The sequence below is a fragment of the Gorilla gorilla genome, chromosome 15 (genome assembly GCF_029281585.2).
Source record: "Gorilla gorilla gorilla isolate KB3781 chromosome 15, NHGRI_mGorGor1-v2.1_pri, whole genome shotgun sequence".
Classification (NCBI taxonomy): Eukaryota; Metazoa; Chordata; class Mammalia; order Primates; family Hominidae; genus Gorilla; species Gorilla gorilla.
This window is the reverse complement of record NC_073239.2, coordinates 67,144,451-67,171,858: the sequence shown is the minus strand read 5'-3', so window position 1 is coordinate 67,171,858 and position 27,408 is coordinate 67,144,451. Positions and strand designations below refer to the sequence as shown.

Here is a 27,408-nt window from a genome sequence, read left to right as displayed (position 1 = left end):
TGTTCTTTTTTTTTTTTTTTTTTTTTTTTTGAGATGGAGTCTCACTCTGTCGCCCAGGCTGGAGTGCAGTGGCACTATCTTGGCTCACTGCAAGCTCTGCCTCCCGGGTTCACGCCATTCTCCTTCCTCAGCCACCCTAGTAGCTGGGACTACAGGCGCCCGCCACCACGCCCAGCTAAGTTTTTTTTTTTTTTTGTATTTTTAGTAGAGATGGGGTTTCACCATGTTAGCCAGGATGATCTCGATCTCCTGACCTCGTGATCTGCCCACTTCAGCCTCCCAAAGTGCTGGGATTACAGGCGTGAGCCACCGCGCCTGGCCCAATGCAGAGTCTGTTCTTTTAATGACATACTAGATTACCTGTAGGTAAGCATACAGGTGTAGGGAAATAGGAGGAGGAGACCAAAAACAAGAAATGGGAGCTGGTGTGGTAGTGCCCACCTGTAGTCCCAGTCACAAGGGAGGCTGAGGTGGAAGGATCACTTGAGCCCAGGAGTTCGAGGCTTAACAGTGAGTGGTGATCACACGACTGCACTCCAGCCTGGGTGACAGAGCAAGATTCTGTCTCCACACCTCTCCCCTGCCCCCCAAAAAACAAACGAGAAATGGTTCCTGATCTTAATGAGTTTAGAGTATGCAGCTGTGGTTTCAATTCTTGATTATACACTTTGATTAGAAAAATGTTGCCTTAGAATATTATATTTTAGAATTATTTTTTAAAACTTTATTGGGATGTAATTGATATAAAGTATATATTTACAGTACATATATTTACAATGTACCATTTGATGTTTTCAACAGTGTGATAAGTTATATATACACAGTAAAACCATCCCAATAAAGCTAGTAAACATATCCTTCAGCCCCATAAATTTCCTCTTGACTGTAATTCTCCCTCCTAATTCTCCCCACTCTCAGGAGACATCCCAAGCCATCACTAATCTGTTTTCTGTTATTATCGATTGCATTTTCTAGAGTTTTATATTAATACTAATAGAATCATACAGTACATACTCTTTTTTTTCAATCTGGCTTCTTTCAGCATGATTATTTTAGATTCATTTATGTTGCATATATCAATAGTTCATTTCTTTTTATTGCTCAGTAGTGTATTCCATTGTGTAGATATACTGTGGCTTGTTTATCCATTCACTTATTTATGTACATTTAGTTTTTCAGATCTTGGCTATTCAAATAAAGCTGCTATGTATATTTGTGTACAAGTCTTTGTATGAAGATATGTTTCAATACAAAGAATGGAAATTGCTGGTAATTACCAAAGAGTGGTTGGATCGGATAGTAGGTGGATGCTTAACTTTTTTTTTTTTTTTTTGAGACGAAATCTTGCTCTGTTGCCAGGCTGGAGAGCAGTGGTGCAATCCTAACTCACAGCAACCTCCGCTTCCCGGGTTCAAGTGATTCTCCTGCCTCAGCCTCCTGAGAAGCTGAGATTACAGGCATGCCCCACCATGCCTGGCTAATTTTTCTATTTTTAGTAGAGACAGGGTTTCACTGTATTGGCCAGGATGGTCTCGATCTCTTGACCTCATGATCCACTCGTCTCAGCCTCCCAAAGTGCTGGGATTATAGCCATGAGCCACCACGCCTGGCTGCTTAACTTTTTAAGAAACTTTCAAACTGTTTTCTAAAGTGTTTGTATAGTTTTACATTCCCACCAGCAATATAAGAGATCCTGTTCCTCCTGCCAATACTTGGTAATTTAATTTTAGCCATTCTAATAGCAGTGTAATGGTACTTTGTGGTTTTAGTTTGCATTTCCCTAGTGATTAATGATGTTGAACATCTTTCATGTTTTTATTTGCCTTCCATATATCTTCTTTGGTGAAGTGTTTGTTCAGATCTTTGGCCCATTTTTGTTGAGTTGTTTTGTTTTTTTGTTTTTGTTTTTGTTTTTTTTTTTGGGATGGAGTCTTGCTCTGTCGCCCAGGCTGGAGTGCAGTGGCACAATCTCAGCTCACTGCACCCTCCGCCTTCCGGGTTCAAGCGATTCTTTCACCTCAGCCTCCCAAGTAGCTGGGATTGCAGGCACCCACCACCATGCCCTGCTAATTTTTGTATTTTTAGTAGAGACAGGATTTTGCCATGTTGCCCAGGCTGATCTCAAACTCTTGGCCTCAAGGAATCCACCCACCTTGGCCTCCCAAAGTGCTGGGATTACAGGCATGAGCCATCTCACTTGGCCTTTTTTTTTTTTTTTTTTTCCTTTTATGGAGGTTTCATTATATACCATTCTCTTAATACTATCTTTTTATCTTTTTCTTTCTTTCTTTTTTTTCTTTTCAAGAGATAGGGTCTTGCTGTGTTGCCTAGGCTGGTCTTAAGCTCCTGGCCTCAAGTGATTGTCCTGCCTCAGCCTCCCAAAGTTCTGGGACTACAGGCATAAGCCACTGCACCTGGCCTATACTATCTTTTGGAGACCAAAAGTTTTTTTTGTTTGTTTGTTTTTGTTTTTGTTTTTTTGAGACAGAGTCTCGCTCTGTCGCCCAGGCTGGAGTGCAGTGGCACGATCTCGTTCACTGCAAGCTCCGCCTCCGGGTTCACACCATTCTCCTGCCTCAGCCTCCCGAGTAGCTGGGACTACAGGCGCCCGCCACCACGCCCAGCTAATATTTTGTATTTTTAGTAGAGACAGGGTTTCACCATGTTAGCCAGGATGATCTCGATCTCCTGACCTCGTGATCCGCCGGCCTTGGCCTCCCAAAGTGCTGGGATTACAGGCATGAGCCACCGCGCCCGGCCAAAAGTTTTAAATTTTTATCAATTTGTTTTTTTAGGGACTGTGCCATTAGTGTCATATCTAGGAAATCTTTGCCTAACCCAGGGTTACAAAAATTTTCCCTTCTAGAAATTATTTATTTATTTATTTTAATTTTCAAAAATAGAGACAGGGTCTCACTATGTTGCCCAGGCTGATCTCGAACTCCTGACCTAAAGTGATCCTTCATCCTTGGCCTCCCAAAGTTTTGCAATTATAGGTGTGATCCACCATACCTAGCCTGTTCTAGAAATTTCATAGTTTAAATTTTATATTTATATCTATGACTCATTTGAATCACTTTTTCTTTTTAAAAAAAATCTCACCTTGTCTTATGGTGCTGATTGAATCATTTTATATATGGTGTGATAATTCTGTATATGGTATGTTTGTTTTTTTGTATATGGATATCTGGTTGTTCTGTCACCATTTATTGAAAAGGCTGTCCTTTTCCTTTGCTAAAGGTCTTCATGCTTTTATTTAAAAAACCAGTTGCCCATATATGTGTGGTTTTATTTCTGGATTCTCTATTCTGTTCTATTGATTGTTTTCCTTATGTCAGTACCATACTGTTTTGGTTACCATAGCTTTATAGAAATCCTTGAAATCAGGTAGTGTTAGCCCTTCAACTTTGTTCTTCTTTAGAGTTGTTTCAGTTATTCTAGGACCTTTGTATTTCCATGAGAATGTTTTAATCAACTTATCAATTTCTACAAAAAAGCTTGCTGGAATTTTGATTGAGATTGTGTTGCATCTACAGATCATTTGGGAGGAATTGACATCAGAACAGTGTTGAGTCTTCCAACTCATAGTTTAATCTCTTCATTTATTTAAGTCTTTAATTCCTATCAGCAGTATATTGTATTTTTATTTTTATTTATTCATTTTTATTGTATTTTGTTTTTATTTTTTGAGATTGAGTCTCACTCTGTCACCCAGGCTGGAGTGCAGCAGCACGATCTCAGCTCACTGCAACCTCTGCCTCCCGGGTTCCAGCGATTCTCCCGCCTCAGCCTCCAGAGTAGCTGCCCAGCTAATTTTTGTACTTTTAGTACAGACAGGGTTTCACCATGTTGGCCAGGCTGGTCTCAAACTCCTGACCTCAGGTGATCTACCTGCCTTGGCCTCCCAAAGTGCTGGTATTACAGGTGTGAGCAACCTTGCTCTGCCAGTATTTTGTAGTTTTAGTATATATACTTCAACTAAAATTTTTATTTTCTTTTTAAATTGAATTTTAATATTTCATAATGGGCTGGGTGTCGTGGCTCACGCCCATAATCCCAACACTTTGGGAGGCTGAGGCAGGCAGATTACCTGAGCTCAGGAGTTCAAGACTAGCCTGGCCAACATGGTGAAACCCTGTCTCTACTGAAAATACCAAAATTAGCTGGGCGTGGTGGTGCGCACCTGTAGTCCCAGCTACTCGGGAGGCTGAGGCAGGCGGATCTCTTGAATCTGGGAGGTGGAGGTTGCAGTGAGCCAAGATTGCTGCCACCGCACTCCAGCCTGGGTGAAGCAGCGAGACTCCAGCTCAAAAAAAAAAAAAAAAAAGAAACCCCAAAACATTTAATAATGAAAACATTGCCAGTATTCTTAATTGATGTTTGAGATATTTGCATCCTTGTGGAAATCTTGGCAACACAATGAAGAATTTGGCAAAAATAAATATCAGTCAGACTCTATATCCAAAAGGATTTATTTCCACATTGTACCTGAAACTCAAATGTTAATTACTGAACAAGTGCACTAGCAAGATTTTTAATTTAAATGTGAAGATGGAAAACTGAAAAATACAAATTAGGAAATAACATTTCTATAACTTGTCAAATGTAGTGGTTTATCAGGGTAAAAAGTTAAAGTGCTTTTGTGTGTGTCTACACATGGATTTATAGTATGAGACTATTCTATTTATAGTGTTACAGTAAGGAAATGCCTTCTGGCAATTTGAAAATATGGTGTAACTAAAATACAGGTCTGACTTGTTAATCTACTGTTAAAGACTGGAAATTATTTTAATTGCTCTTTTTCTGACTAGGCTTTTAAAAAATATGATAGGCAAATTGGTTCTGTTGTGGTAATTTTATGTTGACTGTCTCTATAGAAGTGTAAAGCATGGTTCTCTTCCATTGTCCTCTTGATGTCCTGTTACAGCATTTATGGGTGAGATTTTAACATTGTGTATTTATTTTTATGACTGTTTTCATATTTGAAATTAAGAAGTTTGGCATAAGAAACTTTGATGCTTGATGTTCAAATTGCTTTGTAGCTTATTTAACAAAATCATAATCACAGAAAAAGAATCCATCCCAGTTAGACATTATCTTAATTCTCATGTTCAATCATTTTCACTGAGTGGGGCCCTTGGCTTTTTATGGAAAGATGTTATAAGAAACAACCTTGCCGGGCGCGGTGGCTCACGCCTGTAATCCCAGCACTTTGGGAGGCCGAGGCGGGCAGATCACGAGGTCAGGAGATCAAAACCATCCTAGATAACATAGTGAAACCCCGTCTCTACTAAAAAATACAAAAAATTAGCCAGGCATGGCCATGGGCACCGATAGTCACAGCTACTCGGGAGGCCGAGGCAGGAGAATGGCGTGAACCCGGGTGGCGGAGCTTGCAGTGAGCTGAGATCGTGCCACTGCACTCCATCCTGGGGGACAGAACAAGACTCTGTCTCAAAAAAAAAAAAAAAAAAAAAGAAAGAAACAACCTTGCCTCAGGGAGGGGGGCCTGCGGAGGCAGGAGGATTGTTTGAGCCAAGGAGTTGGTGACCAGCTTGAGCAATTTAGGTAGGCCTCATCTTTAAAAGAAAAAAAAAAAAAAAAAAAAGAAACGGCCTTATGAAGTCTACTGCCACACTTACAATATAAATGTTTATTTATTTATTTAAAGATGGAGTTTCATTATGTTTGGAAGCCTGAAACTCCTCGGCCCAAGGAATCCTCCCACCTCAGCCACTAGAGTAGCTGGGACTACAGGCACCCCACTACGCCTAGTTAAATGTCTATTTTTTTAAAAATGTCTTTTAAAAGTCGATTGATCTATTAGAAATGTATGGTTAAAATGTAATTAAGTTATCTCTGGCTGTGTTAAAGAAGTGCAGGGTATAAGAGGAAATATTTATTTCTCCAAAACCTAATTTGAATTTATTAGAAAATATGTTAGAAACATATTTCTAACATAGAAATACATTAGAAAGCCTGATTTTTTTTTTATTATTGGTCCTATATGAATTTCTAATTGCCTTACTGCTAGACTTTTTGGACCAGACTTCTTCAAAGAGTAGTCTTTCCTTACTATGGCCTTCCACTTCCCCATTCCCCAATTCAAAATTATTTTTCTTTATCAATTAGTTTGTATTTTGTCAAAATTATTTATGTAAATAAAAAGATAATTAGCTCTGCGAAGCTTGTTATGAAAAATAGCATTACTTCCCCCTTAAACACAAAATTTTCTGTTTCCTGGAGAAAACCATTTTAACTTTTCAAAGTGATTTATTTACTTCTATATTTCTAAGAAAGAAAAAGTGCTTATATTGCTATTTCATGTTTTTTTCTGTTTTGGATGTTATCTGTTGACTTCCTACCACGGAGGGTAAGGATTTAATATTCTCTTTTTTCTCTCTCTTTTTTTTTTTTTTTTTTTCTTGGCAGGGACTCACTCTGTTGCCCAGACTGGAGTGCAGTGGCACAAAGGATTTAATATGCGCATACATTCCCCTCCAACCACACACACACTTTCCACTTTCTCTTCCCCCACTTCAAAGTTATATCTTAATTTGAGTTGGATTAATATTCAAAGTTTACATTATTAGGACTGTAAATGCTATTTTTGGGGTTTTTTTGGGGGGTGGGGACAGGGTCTCACTGTGTCGCCCAGGCTGGAGGGCAGTGGCACAATCTCCACTCACCTCAACCTCCACCTCCAGGGTTCAAGCTGAGATTACAGGCACGCACCAGCAGGCCCAGCTAATTTTTGTATTTTTAGTAGAGACGGGGTTTCACTGTGTGGGCCAGGCTGGTCTTGAACTCCTGGCCTCAAGTGATCCACCCCCACCTTGGCCTCCCAAAGTGCTGAGATCATAGGCATGAACCACCACACCCAGCCTGTAAATGCTATTTAATCTGCTTTTTCTTTTCTAACTCACTGCTTTTACTGGAGTTATTAATTATCTTGTTTTCTTGTTTGTGTGTTTTTCTGTGTAGTACACTTATTACCAAATTCAAACTTTTTACCAGTTTTCTAAATATTCTATCAAGATTTTCATCCCATTGCATACTCTGTCAAGTTCATTTTCTTGAGACAGTCTCTCCCAGAGCCTTCTGACCTGCACCAGTGTGGACTGGTCACCTTTATTCCTGTTGTACAGCTCTCATCCTATAATTTCCTTTCATTTTATCCTGGGCATTCCTTTGACCTTTCTTCTCTATTGATTCCTTTATTTTCTTTATTCCATATTTTTCTTTCTTGATTCATACCCTTGTTTTAGTGTAGTACAAATGACAGAAGGTTAATGAGAAACACTACGTGAGAGATAAAGTTTTGGACCTTATTCTATCTAAGAATGTCACGTTAGCATGGCATTTGATATTGCTGGTATCTTGGATTCCAGGCTGAACATCATTACCATCTAGCTTCTAGTATTACTGTTGAAATCTGAAGCTAATGTCTGCTTCTCATATATAATCTGCTCCTCCTCACTTCCCTGTCCTCCCAGTCTTGTAGGATATTCTCTTTGTCTCCAGGGTCCTGACATTTAAATTTTGTTCAGTGACATGGGCACTAGAAAAGCCCTTTAGACTTATTTTATTGATAATTTCCCCCCTCAATTTCCTCTGTTTGCTAGATGATTCTCAAACTTTTGAAAACCTCATTTATGGTGAAGTGTAACATATAATCAGAAAATGTGTAAAGGATAAATATACAGTTTAAGGAACACCTATTTAACACTCAGGTAAGAAGACACAACATTGTCAGCACTTTTCTCAGGATAACTCTCCAAAAGGTAACCGTTTTTGTGGTATTCACTGTTTTGATTTTCTTTCTTTTTGAGACGGAGTCTCGCTCTGTTGCCAGGCTGGAGTGCAGTGGCATGATCTTTGCTCACTGCAACCTCCGCCTCCTGGGTTCAAGCGATTCTCCTGCCTCAGCCTCCTGAGTAGCTGGGACTACAGGTGTGCACCACCATGACCAGTTAATTTTTGTATTTTTAGTAGAGACGGGGTTTCACCTTGTTGGCTAGGATGGTCTCGATCTCTTGACCTCGTGATCCGCCTGCCTCGGCCTCCCAAAGTGCTGGGATTATAGGCATGAGCCACCGCGCCTGGCCTGTTTTGATTTTCTTAAGTTTTTCCATCTCAGCGTGTATCCCTTAACACCATTGTTTAATTTGTTCTGAATTTGTTTATTTTTTATTTTTGTATTTAATTTTGTCTGACTTTGTGAATGGAATCCCATTGTATGTATTCTTTTTATCTGGCTTCTTTCTGCCAACGTTTTTTCAAGGTGCATCCACATTTTATGTAGCTGTCATTATTACTGCATTTTTTTGACTGTGTGTATTCCATTGTATTAATAAGCCACAATTTATCTGTCCCATTCTGGATGAATATTTGAATTCTTTTCTAGTTTTGGAAGGTATTATTAATAATGTTATTTATGAGCCTTCTAGCGAATGTCTTCTGGTAAACATTTCTCTAGAGCATTGCTGTCTAGAAGAGATACAATGTGAGCCACACATGTAATTTAAAATTTTCCCTCCTAGGCTGGGCATGGTGGCTCATGCCTGTAATCCCAGCGCTTTGGGAGGACAAGGCAGGAGGATTGCTTGAGCCCAGGAGTTCAAGGCCAGCCTGGGCAACACAGCGAGAACCTGTCTCAAAAATTTAAATAATAATAATAATAATAAATTAATTAAAAAATAAATAAATAAAATTTTCCCTCCTGAGTGAATTAATGCAGGAACAAAAAAAACCAAATGCTGCATGTTCTCATTTACAGGTGAGAGCTAAACATGGGGTACCCATGGACATAAAGATGTTAACAATAGACACCGGGGACTAATAGAGGAGGTAGTACTATGCTCAGTACCTGGGTGATGGGATCATTTGTACCCCAAACCTCAGCATGACACAATATACCTAGGTAACAAAATCTGCACATATACCCCCTTAATCTAAAATAAAAGTTAAAAACGAAAATTATCATAGCCACAGTTGAAAAGTAAGAAGAAACAGATGAAGTTGATTTTAATAACATATTTTTAACCCAGTAAATCTAATCATTTCAGCATGTGTCATAAAAATTGAGAATTTGACTTCTTATTTTAATACTGAATCCTTGAATCTGGTTTGTATTTTACACCAACATCCCATTTCAACTCAGTGGAGCTACATTTCAGGTGTTCAGTACCCACATGAGGCTAGCGTCTATTATATTGGACTGTATAGCTCTAAAGAAATATATGTAAATCTATCCTGAATATATATATATATCCTATAGTGGAATTGCTCAGTCATAGACTATACATATCTTGAACTTTAGTACTTAATGGCAAAGTTTTTGAAAGTGATTGAAACATTTTACATTCCAGTAGCAGTGTGTGATCGTTCCCATTGCTCCACATAGTTACCAACATTTGGTATTATCAGAATTTTTAGTTTTGCTGCCTGGTGAGTGGATAGTTTTCATGGTCGTTTAATTTACATTTTTCTGATTACTTAAGAGCTAGAGCACTTTTTAATATATATATAGGCTATTTGAATTTCTTCTTTTGTGAAGTGCTAGTTTAAGGGTTTTTTGCCCATTTTTTCCTCTTGGGATTTTTATCATTTTTTTTCTTACTGAACTTTTAGGAGTTCTCTATATATTCTAGATATGAGCCTTTTGTTACATGTACTACATATATCTTCTCCAACTCTGTAACTTGCCTTTTTACTTTCTTAAAGATGTCTTTTGATAAACCTAAATTTTAAAGTTTAATATAAAGTTTATCAGTTCTTTCCTTCATAGCTAGTAATTTTTTTGTGTCCTATATAAGAAATCTTTTTCAATCCTGAAATCATGAAGATATTATCTAGTTTTACACTGTCAGAGCTTTATTGGGTGTATTTATTTATTAGGCCTAACATGCAGCTAGGATTGATTTTTGGGTAAAGGTTGAAGTAGGAGTTGATTTTATTTTTCTGCAGTGGTTCAACACTATTCATACACTTCCCTGCCTCCCTGCAACTCTCTGCCACACCTCATACTCTACAGTGCCATCTGTGTAAATAAGCATCTATATATATGTGGACTTGTTTGTGGACTCTGTTATGTCCCATTGATTTCTTTCTCTATCCTTATGCCATTGTCATATTCTTCATTACTATAGCTTTGTAATAAATCCTGACAACCATTGGAGCAAATCCTTGTACTTCCTTACAGACATATGACTTTGTTGTCAGTAATTTTAAAAAAAGAATATATGACTGATTTTCTTAGCTTTTTGCACTTTTATTTACATTTTGAAATTATCTTGGCATTTTTAGCAAAACAACCTGCTTGGTTTTGATTGTGATTTTATAACTGCATGTATCAATTTTGAGAGAATTCAGTTGTATACAATATTAAGTCTGACAGTTCACCAACATGGTATCATCTTTCATTTATTTAGCTCTGTAATTTTTCTTAAAGTCTAGTTTTCTCCCTAGGAGTCATGTGTACCTTATCATGTACTCAAGGTACGCGGTATTTTAAATTCTACTGTAAATGCTATTTAATTTTTTTTTTTTTTTTTTTTGAGACAAGGTCTCACTCTCACCCAAGCTGGAGTGCAGTGGCATAATCATGGCTCACTGCAGCCTCGACCTCCGGGCTCAGGTGATCCTCCCACATCAGCCTCCCGTGTAGCTGGGACTACAGTTGCGTGCCACCACATCTGGCTAATTTTTTGTAGAAGTGGTGTTTCACCGTGTTGCCCAGACTGGTCTTGAACTCCTGGGCTCGAGCGATCCTCCCTCCTCAGCTTCCCAAAGTGCTGGGATTACAGGAGTGAGCCACCGCACCTGGCCTAAAAATTTTGTTTGCTAGCTTTGTTGAAGAAAAGTTTATTTTTTATGAGTTCAGGTAATTTATGTGTACAATATTTTTGTCCTGCATGGGTACATTATTTTGTCCTCCATGGGTGCATGGATTCTTCAGAGAAGCAGAACCAATAGGAAACACACACACACACACACACACACACACACACACACACACACACACACACACACACACACACACACACACGACATTTACTGTAAGGAAATAGGCTCATGAGGTTATGGTGGCCCAGAAGTCCAAGATCTGCATTTGTCAAGCTGCAGACTCAGAAAAGCCAATGGTATAATTCTAGTTCTAGTCTGAAGGCCTGAGAACCAGAAGAGCTGATGATATAAATTCCAGTCTGAGTCTGAGTCTGAAGGCAGAAGACCGATGTCCCAGCTCAAATACAGTCAGGCAGAGAGAAAGAATTCTTTCTCAGCCTTTTGTTCTATTCAGGCCTTTAGTCAAGTGGATAAGGCCACATTGGGGAGGGTAGTCTGCTTTTCTCAGTCTACCAACTCAAATGTTAATCTCCTCCAGAGATACCCTGACAGACATACCCAGAAATAGTGTGTAACCAGTTATATGGGCACCCCAAAATTAACCATCACAATGGGCAGTCAGATGATCTGCAAATTTGTTTCTTCCTTACCAATTCTGAAATTTTCTTTTTCTTGGTTTACTGCAATAGCCAGGACCTCCAAATATAATGTGGAATAGAAATGATAATAGAAAATATCCTTTTCCTTGATCTCAAAAGGAAAGCTGTCAGTGTCTTGTCTTACTATTAACTATGATTTTATTGTAGTTTTTTTTGTTTTGTTTTGTTTTTTCTTTGAGATGGAGTCTTGCTCTGTCGCTCAGGCTGGAGTGCAGTGGCATGATCTCAGCTCACTGCAACCTCTACTTCCCAGTTCAAGCGATTCTTCTGCCTCAGCCTCCCGAGTAGCTGGGACTATAGGCACCTGCCACCACACCGGCTAATTTTTGTATTTTTAGTAGAGACGGGGTTTCACCGTATTGGCCAGGGTGGTCTCAAACTCTGACCTTGTGATCCCCCCGTCTCGGCCTCCCAAAGTGCTGGGATTACAGGTCTGAGCCACCGCACCCAGCCTATTGTAGCTTTTTAGTATACATCCTTTATCAAATGAAAGAAGTTCACAAAGAGATTTTTTATTTGTTTGTTTGTTTGAGACAGAGTCTCACTCTCACCCAGGCTGGAGTGCAACAGCACGTTATCTCGGCTCACTGCAACCTCCGCCTCCCGGGTTCAAGCGATTCTCCTGCCTCAGCCTCCCAAGTAGCTGGGACTACACGCGCCTTCTACCATGCGTGGCTAATTTTTTGTATTTTTAGTAGAGATGGGGTTTCACCATGTTGGCCAGGCTGGCCTTGAACTCCTGACCTCAAGTGATCCACCCGCCTCGGCCTCCTAAAGTGCTGGGATTATAGGTGTGAGCCTCCGTGCCGGGCCCACAAAGAGATTTTATCATGAATGAATGTTGAATATTTTTCAAATGGCTTTTTTACATATATATTGGGATGGCCATATTATTTTTCTTTTTTTCTTTTCTTTTCTTTTTTTTTTTTTTTTGAGATGGAGTCTCGCTCAGTCATCCAGGCTGGATTGCAGTGATCTCAGCTCACGGCAACGTCTGTCTCCCGGGTTCAAGCAGTTCTCCTGCCTTAGCCACCCAAGTAGCTAGGATTACAAGCCTGTGCCACCACACCTAGCTAATTTTTATATTTTTAGTAGAGACGGTGTTTCACCATGTTGTCCAGTCTGGTCTCGAACTCCCGACCTCAGATGATCCACCCACTTCCAGCCTCCCAAAGTGCTGGGATTACGAGCCACCATGCCTGGCTGTGATTGTATAATCTTATTTGTATACATTATGGAATTTAGTTAGGTGACACTTTACTTAGGCTTTTTTTTTTTTCTGGATTCATAAGTGAAAATGGCCTATAATTTTCTTTTCTTTTAGAGATGAGGTCTTGCTCATTCCCCCAGGCTGGAGTGCAGTGGCATCATCATGTCTCACTGTAGCCTTGACCTTCTGGGCTCAAGTAATCCTTTTGCCTTAGTCTTCTGAGTAGCTGGGACTACAGGCATATGCCACCATGCCCAGTTAATTTTTTATTTTGGAGAGATGAGGTCTTGCCATGTTGCCCAGGCTGGTCTGGAATTCCTGGCCTCAAGCGATCCTCTGACCTTGGCCTCCCAAAGTGCTGGGATTACAGGCATGAACCACTGTGCTGAGCTAAAAATGGCCTATAATTTTCATCTTTCTTTCTGAGTTTTTATATAAAGTCTAGTCCCAAAATAAATTGGAGAGTATCTTTTTAAAAAAAATTTTCTAAATGTTCGCTTAAGATTGTTGTATTGCTTCCTTTATGTTTGATGAGTTTGTCAGTGAAGCCAGGTAGACCCATATAATGGGCTATAATGCGAGTCTCAACAAATTTCAAAAGATTGAAATCATAGAAAATATGTCTTCTGGCCAGGCATGGTGGCTCATGCCTGTAATCCCAGCATTTTGGGAGGCAGAGGTGAGTGGATAGCTTGAGCTCACAAGTTCAAGACCAGCTTGAGGTCAAGGCTACAGTGAGCCATGATTGCACTACTGCATTCCAACGTGGGTGGCAGAATGAGACTCTGTCTCAAAAAAATTAAATAACTAAATAAAAATGAAAAAGAAAGTATGTTTTCTGACCACGTGATTATTATAGAAATCAATTTTAAAAACCTTTTAAAAAATCTCATGTTTAAAAATTAAAGAAATTTGCTTCTAGATTCTTAAGGTGAAAGAAGAAACCATAATGGAAATTAGAAACTATAGTCCACCATTCTTATCCTTGGGTTCTTAATCCGTAGATTCAGCCAACCTCAGATCAACAGTATTTGGGAAAATAATGGATGGTTGCATTTGTACTGAACACATACAGACTTTTCTCTTGTCATTATTTCCTAAACAATACAATATAACCACTATTACATAGCATTTACATTGTATTAGGTGTTATAAGTAACCTATAGATGATTTAAAGTATATGGGAGGATGTGTGTAGGTTGTATACAATGTTACACCATTATATATAAAGGACTTGGGCATCCATGGATTTGGGTATCCACAGGTGTCCTGGAACTAATTTCCCACAGACACTGAAGGATGACTGTATTTTGAACTGGATGATTACAAAAATATTCCATATGAAAATATGTGGGTTTTTACAAAAGTAGTTTTAGAGAAAATATACATATTAGAAAAGAAAGGTTGACAAAAATGAGCAAAGTATCCATCTCAAGAAGTTGGCAAAAGAACATAAAAAGCAGAAGAAATAATGAAGATAAAGCAAAAATAAATGAAATATAAAACAAACATAAAATAGGATCATAAAAGCCAAAAGTTGGTTCTTTAAAAGATTAATAACATTGATAAACCTCTGAGATGCTGATCAAGAAAAGAACGAATACACAAATAACTAATATTAGAAATGAAAGAAGGGATTTTACTATAAATCCTATAGACTTACAAAATATGAGGCTATAATGCACAATTTTATGCTATTTTTTTTTTTTTTTTGAGATGGAGTTGCCCAGGCTGGAGTGCAGTGGTGCGATCTCTGCTCGCTGCAACCTCTGCCTCCCAGGTTCAAGCAATCCTCCTGCCTCAGCCTCCTTAGTAGCTGGGATTACAGACACGTGCCACCACACCCAGCTAATTTTGTATTTTTAGTTTCACCATGTTGGCCAGTCTGGTCTCAAACTTCTGACCTCAGGTGATCCACCCACCTCGGCCTCCCAAAGTGCTGGGATTACAGGTGTTAGCCACCGTGCCTATGCTAATTTTTTAAAACTCTCATTTTGTTCAGGCATGGATCTCTTAGGAAATGGCAAAGTCTAAATCGTAGACTAATCATTGTTTGGCAGTGGTCGGTTTAGTGGTGGCACGTGATGTGATGTTAGGAAGAATTCTATGGTAAATTTTGAGACTTCAAATGAAATGGTTAACTTCAATGCTGTGTTTTTTGTGGGGAGGGTTTTAAATTACTTTTGCTTAACTATGAGGCTATTCAAGTTATCTATTTTTGTGTTAGTGCTTCTGATATCCTTCTGACTTCATGGCATAAAAAGTTAAAGCAGGCTGGGTGCAGTGGCTCATGCTATAATCCCAGCACTTTGGGAAGCTGAGGTGGGAGGATCACTTGAGCCCAGGAGTTCAAGATCAGCCTGGGCAACATGGTGAGACTTCATCTCTACAAAAAGTTTTAAAAATTAGCCAGCTCATGGTGGCACACACCTGTAGTGCCAGCTACTTGGGAGGCTGAGGTGGGAGGGTTGCTTGACCCCAGGTCTGCAGTGAGCCTGGGTGACAGAGTGAGACCCTGTCTCAAAAAAAGAAAAGAAAGGAAAGCAATACTTTTTTAAATTTCTTTCAACAAATATTTATAGGACACCTACTGTATGCTAGGTACTATTATTTACCATATTTCTTATATCCAGTCAGACTGGATTATTATTTAGGACAGAAAATTTAGAAACAAAAACGGCTCATCCCTAGAAGGATGCAGCTGCTTAAAAAAAAAAAAAAGAAAGAAAAGAAAGAAAAAAGAAAAAAAGGTGGGGTGCTTAGCATAGCTGGTGGTGACAGTGCTATTGTGAAAGCTGAGTAGCACCTATTTCACAGAGCACCTCTATAATTTGTAAAGGAGTATGGTTTTTCAGATGTTACCTTTATTACTGGGATTCATGACCTGCGTAGACTTCAAGTAGGTTTATTGACTTCAGGGTATCCACAGTTCCTCTGAAATTGTATAGAATAGTTTATGTGTATATGCTTTTTGGTGATAGGGAAGAGAGGGTTCAATGGCTTTCCATAGATTTTTCAAAGGGTCCAAAAATGCTTAAGAACCACTGCTCTGTGGGTTAAGAAAAGTTTACAGAGACCAACAAATAGTTTTTTTCTTCATTTTGTGTTTTATGTCTGTTTTGAGTAACCATTATAGTAAAACATTATATATAAGATTCTCTTTGACTTTTGTTCAATTTATATTATTTTGCCATTACTTTAACTGATAACTTTTTTTTAAAGGTTCAGGAACAAGTGCATCCCACTCTCTCAGCTAATGAAGAGTCTCTCTATTATATTGAAGAGCTGATTTTTCAGCTGCTTAATAAATTATGCATGGCCCAGCCAAGGACTGTTCAAGATGTAGAGGTAAAAATTATTTTGTCATTTCAAAAAGTCACTCAACCACTGTATGAATTAATTTTTGTATCTATATCATTCTGAATTATTGTGAAAACTAAGACCACTGAAATTATGTATGATATATATGGTCAGTTTGTTTTTGACAAAAATGTCAAGGCAGTTCATTGAGGAAAGGCAAGTTTTTCAGAAAAAAAAAACTTAGAACAACTGGGTACATTTATGAGGGGAAAAAACCTTGAAACCTATCTCATGCCGTAGACAAAAATTAATTCAAAATGGATCATGGCCTTAGACATAACAGCTAAACTACAAGGTTTCTAGAAGAAAATTCTGGAAAATATCTTCATAACCTGGGTTTAGGCACATATTTTTTAGAGAGGACTCAAAACATAGTACTTTATATTGAATAATAAGGCCAGGTGCGGTGGCTCACACCTGTAATCCCAGTACTTTGGCTGAGGCGGGAGACCGTCTCAAAAAAAAAAAAAACAAAAAAAAAATGTTCTCTATGTCAGTTGAGATGATGGTTACACAGACATAAGCATTTCTAAAACTCAGCAAATTGTACATTTTAAGATCTGTATATTTTACTGCATATAAATATTACCTCAATAAAATATTAGTGTAAATTTTGAGGACATTTGCTCATTGATTTAAAAAAATGTATGTGTGTGTGTGTGTACATATATATATCTGAAAAACTATGTTTAAATTAGTACTAAAATAATTGTTTTGCCTTGGTTACATGGGAGTATTTTTGGATTTTTATCAATATCTGTTAGGGAGAGTTTTACTTCTTTTGTATAAAAGCACCCTGTGCACATAAAATTAATATTAATAAAATTGGTATTATTTTTCTCCTGCTAAAAACAAATGTCTAATAGTACAGGTATCAAAAATTATTTTTATTTTTATTTTTTGAGATGGAGTCTCACTCTGTCGCCCGGGCTAGGGTACAGTGGTGTGATCTTGGCTCACTGCAACCTCAGCTACCCAGGTTCAAGCTGTTCTCCTGCCTCAGCCTCCCAAGCAGCTGGGACTACAGGCGTGCACCCCAGGCTAATTTTTATATTTTCAAAAATTACTTTTATACTATACTGTTTACATTTCCTTTTTTTTTTTTGAAATTTGTTTCTATAAGCAACAACTTTCTTTCTTTCTTTTTGTGAAGTGGCATGATCATAGCTCACTGTAGCCTTGAACTCCTGGGCCCAAGTTGTCCTCCTGCCTCAGCCTCCTGAGTAGCTGGGACTACAGGCACGTGTCACTGCGCCCAGCTAATTTTTATTTTTATTTTTGTAAAGACTGGGCCTTGCCGTGTTGCCCAGGCTGGTCTTGAACTCCTGGCCTTCAGTGATCCTCCCTCCTCAGCCTTCCAAAGTGCTGGGATACAGGTGTTAGCCACCATGCCCAGCTACAACAACTTTCAGTATAAAGGAAAATCTTAATTTGTAGTGATTGAGCTATTAAGATTTTCCAGGATTCTTGGAATTAAAGCATTTTTTCCCCTGTTCTCTGCTGCCAATTGTTTGGGTTTTGTTGTGTTTTGTTTTAAGAGACAAGGTCTTGCTTTATCACCCAGACTAGGGTGTAGTGACAGGATCATAGCTCACTGTAGCCTTGAACTCCTGGGATCAAGCAGTTCTCCTGCCTCAGCCTTCCAAGTAGCTGGGACTACAAGTGCGTGCAACCATGCCTGGCTAATTTTTAAATTTTTTTGTAGAGACAGGGTCTCCCTACATTGCGCAGGCTGGTTTCATACTCCTGGCCTCAAGGGATCCTCCCACCTCAGTCTCCCAAAGTGCTGAGACTTAGAGGCATGGGCCACCATGCCCAGCCTCTGCTACTAGTTTTGAACATGAAATAAACAGACTGAAAGCATACTTTTCAATAGCTAAATTTGCTAAAATCTGAGACTATAACTATAAATATAGGAAACCCTGCTAAATTAGAGTTTAATTCAGATCTCAGTAGTTCTTGTTTTTCATGCCAATGAATCACTGATTAAATTAAAATTAGATGAACTGCCTAGGTGCAGTGGCTCACACCTGTAATCCCAGCACTTTGGGAAGTTGAGGTGGACACAATCACTTGAGCCCAGGAATTTGAGACTAGCCTGGGCAACATGGCAAAACTCTGTCTCTACAAAAAATAGAAAAATTAGCCAAGAGTAGTGGTATGTGCTTGTAGTCCCAGCTACTCGGGATGCTGAGGTGGGAGGATCATTGGAGTCTGGGAAGTGGAGGTTGCAGTGAGCTGAGATCCCGCCACTGCACTTGCACTTCAGCCAGAAGTGACACAGACAGAGTGACAAGAGTGAGACCCTGTCTCCAAAAACAAAAAAGCAAGATGAACCACAAAGGCTAAGATTGTTTTTGTCAAGGTACGTATTTTCATAAGCCATTCTGAGCTCTCTCACCCATTTCATCTTCCAAGAGATACATGACCTCTTTTATTTGAAGCTCTAAGATTAGCGAAAGGAGAGTGGCTGTATAGTAATGATTAAAAATGAATGAACAATTTCTGCTCTGCTAGGTAAATAGTTTTAACTCTAGAAACCTAACTTAAAATCACTAATACACTATTTCATGTTCGCTTTAATCTTTCTTATATATCCTATGTATTGTTTTTTCCTTTTTCCAGTTCATCTTAATTATGTTTAAAGCTTTCTTTTTGAAGTTTACCTTTTTGTTTTATCCATGAAAATTATGTGGAAAAATTTTGATAGTCCTGTTGACCTTTTTTTTTTTTTCCTTTTGGGGGTCTCCCTCTCACCCAGGCTGGAGTGTAGTGGCGTGATCTCGGCTTGCTGCAACCTCCGCCTCCTGGGTTCAAGCGGTCCTCCCACCTCAGCTTCTGAAGTAGCTGGGACTATAGGCATGCACCACCACCATGCCGGGATAATTTTTGTATTTTTAATAGAGATGGGGTTTCACCGTGTTGCCTGGCTGGTCTAAACTCCTGAGCTCAAGTGATCCACCTGCCTCAGCCTCCCAAAGTGTTGGGATTACGGATGTGAGCCACCGCCCCCAGCCTGACCTTTTTTTTAAGCCAAAAAATTTATTTATTACAGGAATCAGAATGTATTGTGTCACTATTATCTGCTAGCATTAAGAATAGAGATCAAGTTGAATTTTGTATGAATTTCCTATTTATGAACACTTTTATTAATACTACAATGGTTCTGCTGTGATTGAGCAGGAGCGAGTTCAGAAGACCTTTCCTCACCCAATTGATAAATGGGCCATTGCTGATGCACAATCTGCTATAGAAAAACGAAAACGAAGAAATCCTCTTTTACTGCCTGTGGACAAAATCCATCCTTCGTTGAAGGTAACAAAAGATTAACCATTAGTTGGGGGGTGTTCTTTATAACAAGTAATATTTTATTTCTATATTTATAAAGCATTAGTGTAGCATGGTCTGTGTTAGTGTGTATATGTGCACTTCCATGTGTATGCTTGTACATACACATCGTATAAATATGTATACAAAATGATTATACTCTGGTGAAATTAGATTGCTTTTCAGACAATATTAAAAATTATTAATAGTGATAATGCATCACTATTATTTTGTGGCATCTTTTTTTTTTTTTAAATAGAGACAGGGTCTTGCTGTGTTGCCCAGGCTGGTCTCAAACTCCTGGGCTCAAGTGATCCACCTACTTTGGCCTCCCAAAGTGCTAGGATAAGAGTCATGAGCCATCAGGCCTGGCCCATTGTGGCATCTTTATGGCATCTTCCAATGACTGCTATTCTGACTGATTCCTATGTAGTAGGCCATGATTCTCAGTCATTTGTTGATTAAGAAAGTGTATAATTTCAGAAGCTACTGTGAGTTCAGAACTGTCTTTAAAATTAATTTGTATTATCACAGATTATTTTTTATATACTGGAAAAGTGGACTAGGACCTAGTTTGGCTATTAGATACATATTAACGCATAGGGCAAAATATGTTTGGTGTATATGGATTTTAAGAGTTTTGTAGCAAATTCAAGCCCCCCAGCCCCGCCTGCCACACACACACAGACACTTCCATACCTCCCCTCAGTAGAAACCACTGTAATTAGGGGATACTGGTTTTAAAGCAGAGTCCTTGAAGATAGCAGATATTTTGATATTTGTCAGATGAATTTTGGTTAATGTATTAAGAGGCTTTTAGTGGAGTCCAACCCAAGATTTCTATATCAAGATCAATTGTTGTTGTTTGATAAAAGGCAGAGTTGTTAGATTAGATGTCTCTTAAAAGAAAAAAAATCCCCTAATACAGGGACCAAAGATTCATTTTATATCCTGTGGTACCCATGCATTTAGACATGTAGTTAATAGAAAATTTTTTATAAGCAAGGATGTTAAATAGGAATTTTTTAAGTGTGTAATACTTGACAGTGCTACATTTTGCAATTAAATTATTTATTCTTTTCACAGGAAGTATTAGGGTACAAAGTGGACTACCATGTGTCCCTATATATTGTGGCTGTACTAGAGTATATCTCAGCTGATATTTTAAAATTGGCTGGTAATTATGTTTTTAATATCCGGCATTATGAAATATCTCAGCAGGACATTAAAGTGTCAATGTGTGCGGATAAGGTAAGTGTTACAAGGTATTTAAATTTAACTTGAATAGCAACTATACTAATTTCTGCCTCAGTCTTTTTGTGTACATTATTAGATAAGTAATTTTTATAATTGCTAGTACTGGAAGAGAGAAAAATCCTGGCTTTACAGAGTAACCGTGATATTTCCAGGTTTTTAAGCATATGGCAGAATGGGGATCTCTTTTTTTGGTCAAGAATCTTTTACTTACAAGAAAAAAAACATCCAAGGCCTCAAAACAATTTAAGTAGTTTCAGTTTTATATTTTTAGAAAGAGAATATATAGAGTTCGACTCAGGTACTTTTAAGTGTAAGTAATTTTGAAGACCCTACTTCGGTTTCACAGCATAGCTTAGTGAGGCACAGGGGAGAGAAAATTAGACTGCAATGTTGAAGTTACTCCCCTCTGATCATTTTTTTGTTTTTATATTTGTCTTCTTTTCTGGCTGTAAGCTGCTTGTGGGAAGAAATTGAGTCTTCCATTTTCTTCTATATTCCTTTTCTTACCTTCTTATTTTTCTTCCTGTTATTTGAGACAAGGTCTCACTTTGTCACCCAGGCTGGAGTGCAGTGGCACAATCTCAGCTCACTGCAAACTTTGCCTCCCTGGCTCAAGCGATCCTCCTATCTCAGCCTCTCGAGTAGCTAGGACCACAGGCGTGCATCACCACATCCAGCTGTTTTTATATTTTTTGGAGAGATAGGGTTTCACCATGTTGCCCAGGCTGGTCTTGAACTCCTGAGCTCAAGTGCTTGCCTCAGCCTCCCAAAGTGTTGGGATTATAGGCATGAGCCACTGCACCCACTGAAGCTATAACGCTGAATAACATAGCAATCTTTGTGTTAGAAGGTATTTATTTTACTGCAAAATAAAAATATTATAAACAGATAATTACAGAACAATATGATTAAAACTATCATACTAGTAAGTCCAAGGTACAGTGGAGAAAGTAATGAACTTTAGCACGGGTGAGGCCGGAAAGACTACAGAGAAAATGCCTAAATGAAACTCTCTCAGGGTGAACAACCTTCAGGACCTAGCACGTGCTGGTGGTTCTCAGCCTTGACTGCACATCAGAATTAATAGAAAGCTTTTTAAAGAATGCTGATGCCTGCATATCACCCCCAGAGATTTAATTGGCCTGGATTGGATCTCCAAACCTCAGTGTTCTTTGAAAGCGTTCCAGGTAATTCTGACGTGCAGTTATAATGACTGAGACCGATTGTACGATGCCATAATTTCAGAAATGACTTTTCACTTACATCATGGTAGCAATTCCTTGTTATCTCTATTTTGACTTACAAAATTATGGCTACTTTTTTTTTTTTTTTTTTTTTTTACTTTGAAAATATCTTAGACTTATAGAAAAGTTGGAAGTACAACAAAAAGTAAGCCCTTGCCACTTGAACCATATGAGAGTAAGTTGCCAATATAGTATGTCCTATAAACAAGAACATTCTGCTACATTACCACAGTATGACTGACAGTCAAAATCCAGGAAATGAATACATTTGATACATTATACCATCTAACTTTCAAACATCATTCAAGTTTTGTCACATATCCTAATGATGATCTTTTTACCAAAATCATTCATTCCAGAATCATATATTGTTTATGTGTCATGTATTTTTATCGTCTTCAGTCTGGAATAATTCCTCATTCCTCCCTTAACTTCAAAAAAAAAAAAAAAAAAAAGATGGCAAAGCAGGCCAGGTGGTGGATCACGCCCATAATCCCAGCACTTTGGGAGGCTGAGGCGGGCAGGTCACTTAAGATCAGGAGTTCAAACCAGCCTAGTCAACATGGCAAAACCCCGTCTCTACTAAAAATACAAAAAAAGTAGCTGGGCATGGTGGCATATGCCTGTAATCCTAGCTGCTTGGGAGGCTGAGGCACGAGAATCATTTGAACCCAGGAGGTAGAGTTTGCACTGAGTTGAGATTGCACCACTGCACTCTAGCCTGGGTGACAAAGCAAGACTGTTTCAAAAAAAAAAAAAGGTGGTAAAGCTGACTTTATTCAAGGGAGGCCATGGCAATAGGCACAGGGACCACTGCAGTGTAATCCTGTGGGAGAGAGATGTTAGAATCAACTCTCCTCCCTTAACTTCTATAACCTGGACACTTTTGAGAGTTACAGGTCAGTTACTGTGTGGAATGTCCCTCAATTTAGGTTTTTCTCTGTTGTTTTCTCTTGGTTAGAATCAGGTAATGGTCTTTAGCAGGAATATCATAGAAATTGTGCTGTGTTCTTCTCATTGCATTTTCTCAGATGGCACACAGGCACATGATTTCATTGTGTCTCATTAGTGGTGGTGATGTTGACTTCGATTACTTGATTAAGGAGTTATCTGCCAGGCTTTTCATCTGTGAAGTTAACTGTTTTCCCTTTTGTAATTAATAAATGAATATTTTCTGGAGTACTTTGAAACTGTGTATCTTATTCTTCATCACACTCAAATTTATTTTAATATGGACTAATGAGTTGTTATTTTATTCAATGGGTCATAATCTGTTACTTCATTATTTAGATGTTGTAGGCCAGGCACCGTGGCTCATGCCTGTAATCCCAGCACTTTGGGAGGCTGAGACAGGTGGATCGCTTGAGCTCAGGAGTCGGAGACCAGCTTGGGCAACATGTCTCTACAAATAAAAAAAATTATCCGGGTGTGTGCTTGTGACTATAGTCCCAGCTATTTGGGAGGCTGAGGTGGGAGAATCACTGGAGCTCGGGAGGTTGAGGCTACATGGAATCGAGATCACGCCACTGCACACCAGCCTAGGTGACAGAGTGAGACACTGTCTCAAAAAAAAAAAAAAAGTTCCGGTTGTTCCAGATTTGGTTATTAGGAGCCCTAGCTTGGTTTTTCTGTTCCTGTCATTATTTGAGCACTTTATTTTCTTTTCTCCTTCCTATTTATTAATTTATTTAATTATAAATTGACAAATTATAGTTGTATATATTTATGGAGTACAAGGTAATGTTATGATTATGAAGAAAATGTGGAATAATTAAATCAAGCTGTTAACATTTATTACCTCAAATACTTATTTTTTGTGGTGAGAACATTTGAAATTTACTCTTAGCTAGTAGAATGATGGTTACAAGGCTAGGAAAGGTAGCTGGAGTGGGGGAAGTGGGGATGGTTAATGGGCACAAAAATATTGTTAGAATGAATGAGATCTAGTATTTGATAGCACAACAGGGTGACTACAGTCAACGAAAATTTGTTGTATATTTTACAACAATTGAAAGAGTTTAATTGGATTGTTTGTAACACAAAAAAAGGATAAATGCTTGAGGTGATGGAGACTCCGTTTTATTCTGATGTGTGCATTATATGCCTGCATTTACCCCATACATATATACACTTACTATGTACCCACAAAAATTTCTTTTAAAAATTGAAATGACAAAAAAATTTACTTTTTGCAATTTTGAAATGTAAATACATTATTATTTACTATATTCACCATACTGTGCAATAAATCTTACAAAAAAGACCCAATTCCTTCTAATTGAGGTTTTGTCCCCCTTCCCTTCAGCCTCTGGTAACCACATTCTACTCTGCCTCTATGAGTTTGTTCTAGATTCCACATGTAAGTGAAAACACATATGCATTTTCTTTGTTGTTTGTTTTTTGTTTTTGTTTTTTTTTCTTTTTTGAGACGGAGTCTCCCTCTGTCGCCCAGGTTGGAGTGCAGTGGTGTGATCTCGGCTCACTGCAACCTCCGCCTCCCAGGTTCAAGCAATTCTCCTGCCTCAGCCTCCCAGGGAGCTGGAACTACAAGTGCCCGCCACCATGCCTGGCTGATTTTTGTGTTTTTAGTAGACGGGGTTTCACTATGTTGGCCAGGCTGGTCTCGAACTCCTGACCTTGTGATCTGCCTGCCTCGGCCTTCCAAAGTGCTGGGATTACAGGCGTGAGCCACCACACCCAGCTTGTTTGTTTTTGAGAGCTTGAGTCTCCCTCTGTCACCCAGGCTCACTGCAGCTTCAAACCCCTGGGCTCAGGCAATCCTCCTGCCTCAGCCTCACAAGTAGCTAGAGCTATAGGTGCCTGCCACCATGCCCAGCTAATTTCTAAATTTTTGTAGGAATGGGGTCTCGCTATGTTGCCCAGGCTGGTCTGGAATTCCTGGCTTCTAGTGATTTTCTTGCCTCAACCTCCCAAGATGCTGGGATTACAGGTGTTGGCCACTGCACCAGGCCATAAACTATTTTTTTGAATAAGTCATTCCTTTATTTGAAGCATTTTTCCATGTCCTAAATCTTCACCTTTTGAGAGTTTTAAAAAATCTTCATGTGGCAGGATTTTCAGATCCCCTTGTTATATTGCTTTTAGACTGATTTCTAAAACTGTGAAGACAATAGTCCAAATTTGGTCTGACCAACAGAGTATATTGAAATGCATGTACGTATCCTTCATTCTATATGCTATTCTTTAATAATTTCAGCATTAGTATTTTGGCACCATGTTACTCTGTGTACTTGTTGAGTCTGCAGATTTCTAAACTCCCGAGGACTGTTCCACATGAAGTACCATTATGTTAGGTCTTTGATTTCTCCAACTTGTGCTTGTTGATTTTTTGTTATTGTTGTAAGAATGAACATGAATTTATCCCTAGAAAATTTCATACTGTTATTGAGGCTATGTTCCAGCATATGTAGATATTTTAAAAATTGAATTCTGTCATTCAGCATTTTAGATACTCTACCCAGGTTTTTGTAATGTGTACAAATCTGATAAACCTTGAATTAAAATTATTTAGTAAAAATGTTGAAAAGACCAGGTGCCTTTGAATCTGAGAGGCGGAGGTTGCAGTGAGCCAAGATCACGCCACTGCACTCCGGCCTGGGTGACAGAGCGAGACTCCATATTATTTTATTTTATTTATTTATTTTTTGTTGTTGAGACAGAGTCTTGCTCTGTCACCCAGGATGGAGTACAGTGGCGTGATCTTGGCTCACTGCAACCTCTGCCTCCCAGTTTCAAGCGATTCTCCTGCCTCAGCGTCTCACGTAGCTGGGATAACAGGTGCCTGCCACCATGCCTGGCTAATATTTTTGTATTTTTAGTGGAGATGGGATTTTACCATGTTGGACAGGTGGGTCTCAAACTCCTGACCTCAGGTGATCCATCCGCCTCAGCCTCCCAAAATGCTGGGATTACAGGTGTAAGCCCCCGTGCCCAGCCAATACTCCATCTTAAAAAAAAAAAAAAAAAAAAATTGAAAGGGATTATATAAGAAATGAGATTTCTAGCATATGTTATTAGTGGCATTCTTCTAGGTTAAAAGTTACCACTTTTCTTCATTACTGCCTTTTAGTTAGCTATTATTTCACATTTTATTTAATTCATGGGTCAACAAACTTTACCTATAAAGGCCCAGGGGATAAATATTTTAGGCTTTGTGGGCCGTACGTCTTTCTTGCATCTACTCTTCTCTGCTCTTGTAGCATGAAAGCAGCCATAAATGAATGAGCATGGGCTATATTCCAGCAAAACTTTATTTACAAAAACAGGCTGCGGGCTGGATTTGGCCTGTAGTTTGCTGGTCCTTGTTTCAGACATTCCTGTCGTGATCCCCTATTTGTCACAAGAGACTGTCATATGCTTAGCTAAAATCCAGATGACTTGGCCGGGCGTGGTGGCTCACGCCTGTAATCCTAGCACTTTGGGAGGCCAAGACGGGCAGATTGTCTGAGCTCAGGAGTTTGAGACCAGCCTGGGCAACATGGTGAAACCCCATCTCTACTAAAATACAAAAAATCGTCCAGACGTGGTGGCGATTGCCTGTAATCCCAGCTACTCAGGAGGCTGAGGCACAAGAATTGCTTGAACCTGGGAGGCGGAGGTTGCAGTGAGCCGAGTACCACTTAACTCCAGCCTGGGCAACAAAGTGAAACTATGTCTCAAAAAAAAAAAAAAAATCCCGATGACTTGATATGTGGGTCTAGTTATGTAACCCTAAGTAATGAGATTGTATGATGTGGTATGCTCTTAGTATATCCAAACTGTTATCTAGAGATCACTAGTTCAAGAGCTCACAGACCATTTGTTTAATAAATTGTTTGAATATATGGTTTCTAGGGATATCTTTAATTTGCCAGACAGAGAACTTGAGAATCAACCCTATTTCTTTACATTTAAAAATAAAAGTAACATTTGGCTATATGAGGTGTTCTAGCATATCAAAGATTGCTGAGAATTAGATGATCATAGGAAAGAACCATAGAATTTAACTTCTAGTATATAAGTTACTATTAATGAAAATAGTATTTAAACTGGAAAAACTGAACATAAATGCTTAAGAAGGAAATTGGTGTTTAGGAAAGGTAAAGGCCAGGCACAGTGGTTCATGCTTGTAATCCCAGCACTTTTGGAGGTTGAGGCAGGAGGATAGATTGAGCTCAGGAGTTTGAGACCAGCCTGGGTAGCATAGCAAGACATCATCTCTACAAAAAATTTAAAAAAAGAAACAAAGAAAGAAAGGTGAGATACCCTGGGGAATATAGCAAGACCTCATCTCTACTAAAAATAAAAGAAATATTAGCTGGGTGTGGTGGTGCATCCCAGCTATTTGGAAGGCTGAGGTGGGAGGATTGTTTGAGCCTGGGACATTGAGGCTATAGTGAGCTATTATTGTGCCATTGGGCAACAGTGGACAAAAAAAACAAAAAAAAAGGTGAGAATAAGAGGGCACAAAGCTGTTTTGAGGAAGCTTAGTTCACCAGATCTA

At 38.8% G+C, this 27,408-nt stretch overlaps 1 protein-coding gene across 3 annotated transcripts in view; it reads left to right on the top strand.

Annotated features, from left to right (window-relative positions):
* Nucleotides 1-27,408, top strand: part of SOS2 (SOS Ras/Rho guanine nucleotide exchange factor 2) — a 113,834-nt gene that overhangs the window by 11,273 nt on the left and 75,153 nt on the right. For all 3 annotated transcript variants that reach the window (XM_031001824.3, XM_055361453.2, XM_055361452.2), the window contains exons 2-4: nt 15,940-16,065; nt 19,261-19,392; nt 20,491-20,655. In XM_031001824.3, the coding sequence (XP_030857684.1) occupies nt 15,940-16,065; nt 19,261-19,392; nt 20,491-20,655 (423 nt within the window). The remainder of the gene's footprint in view (nt 1-15,939; nt 16,066-19,260; nt 19,393-20,490; nt 20,656-27,408) is intronic.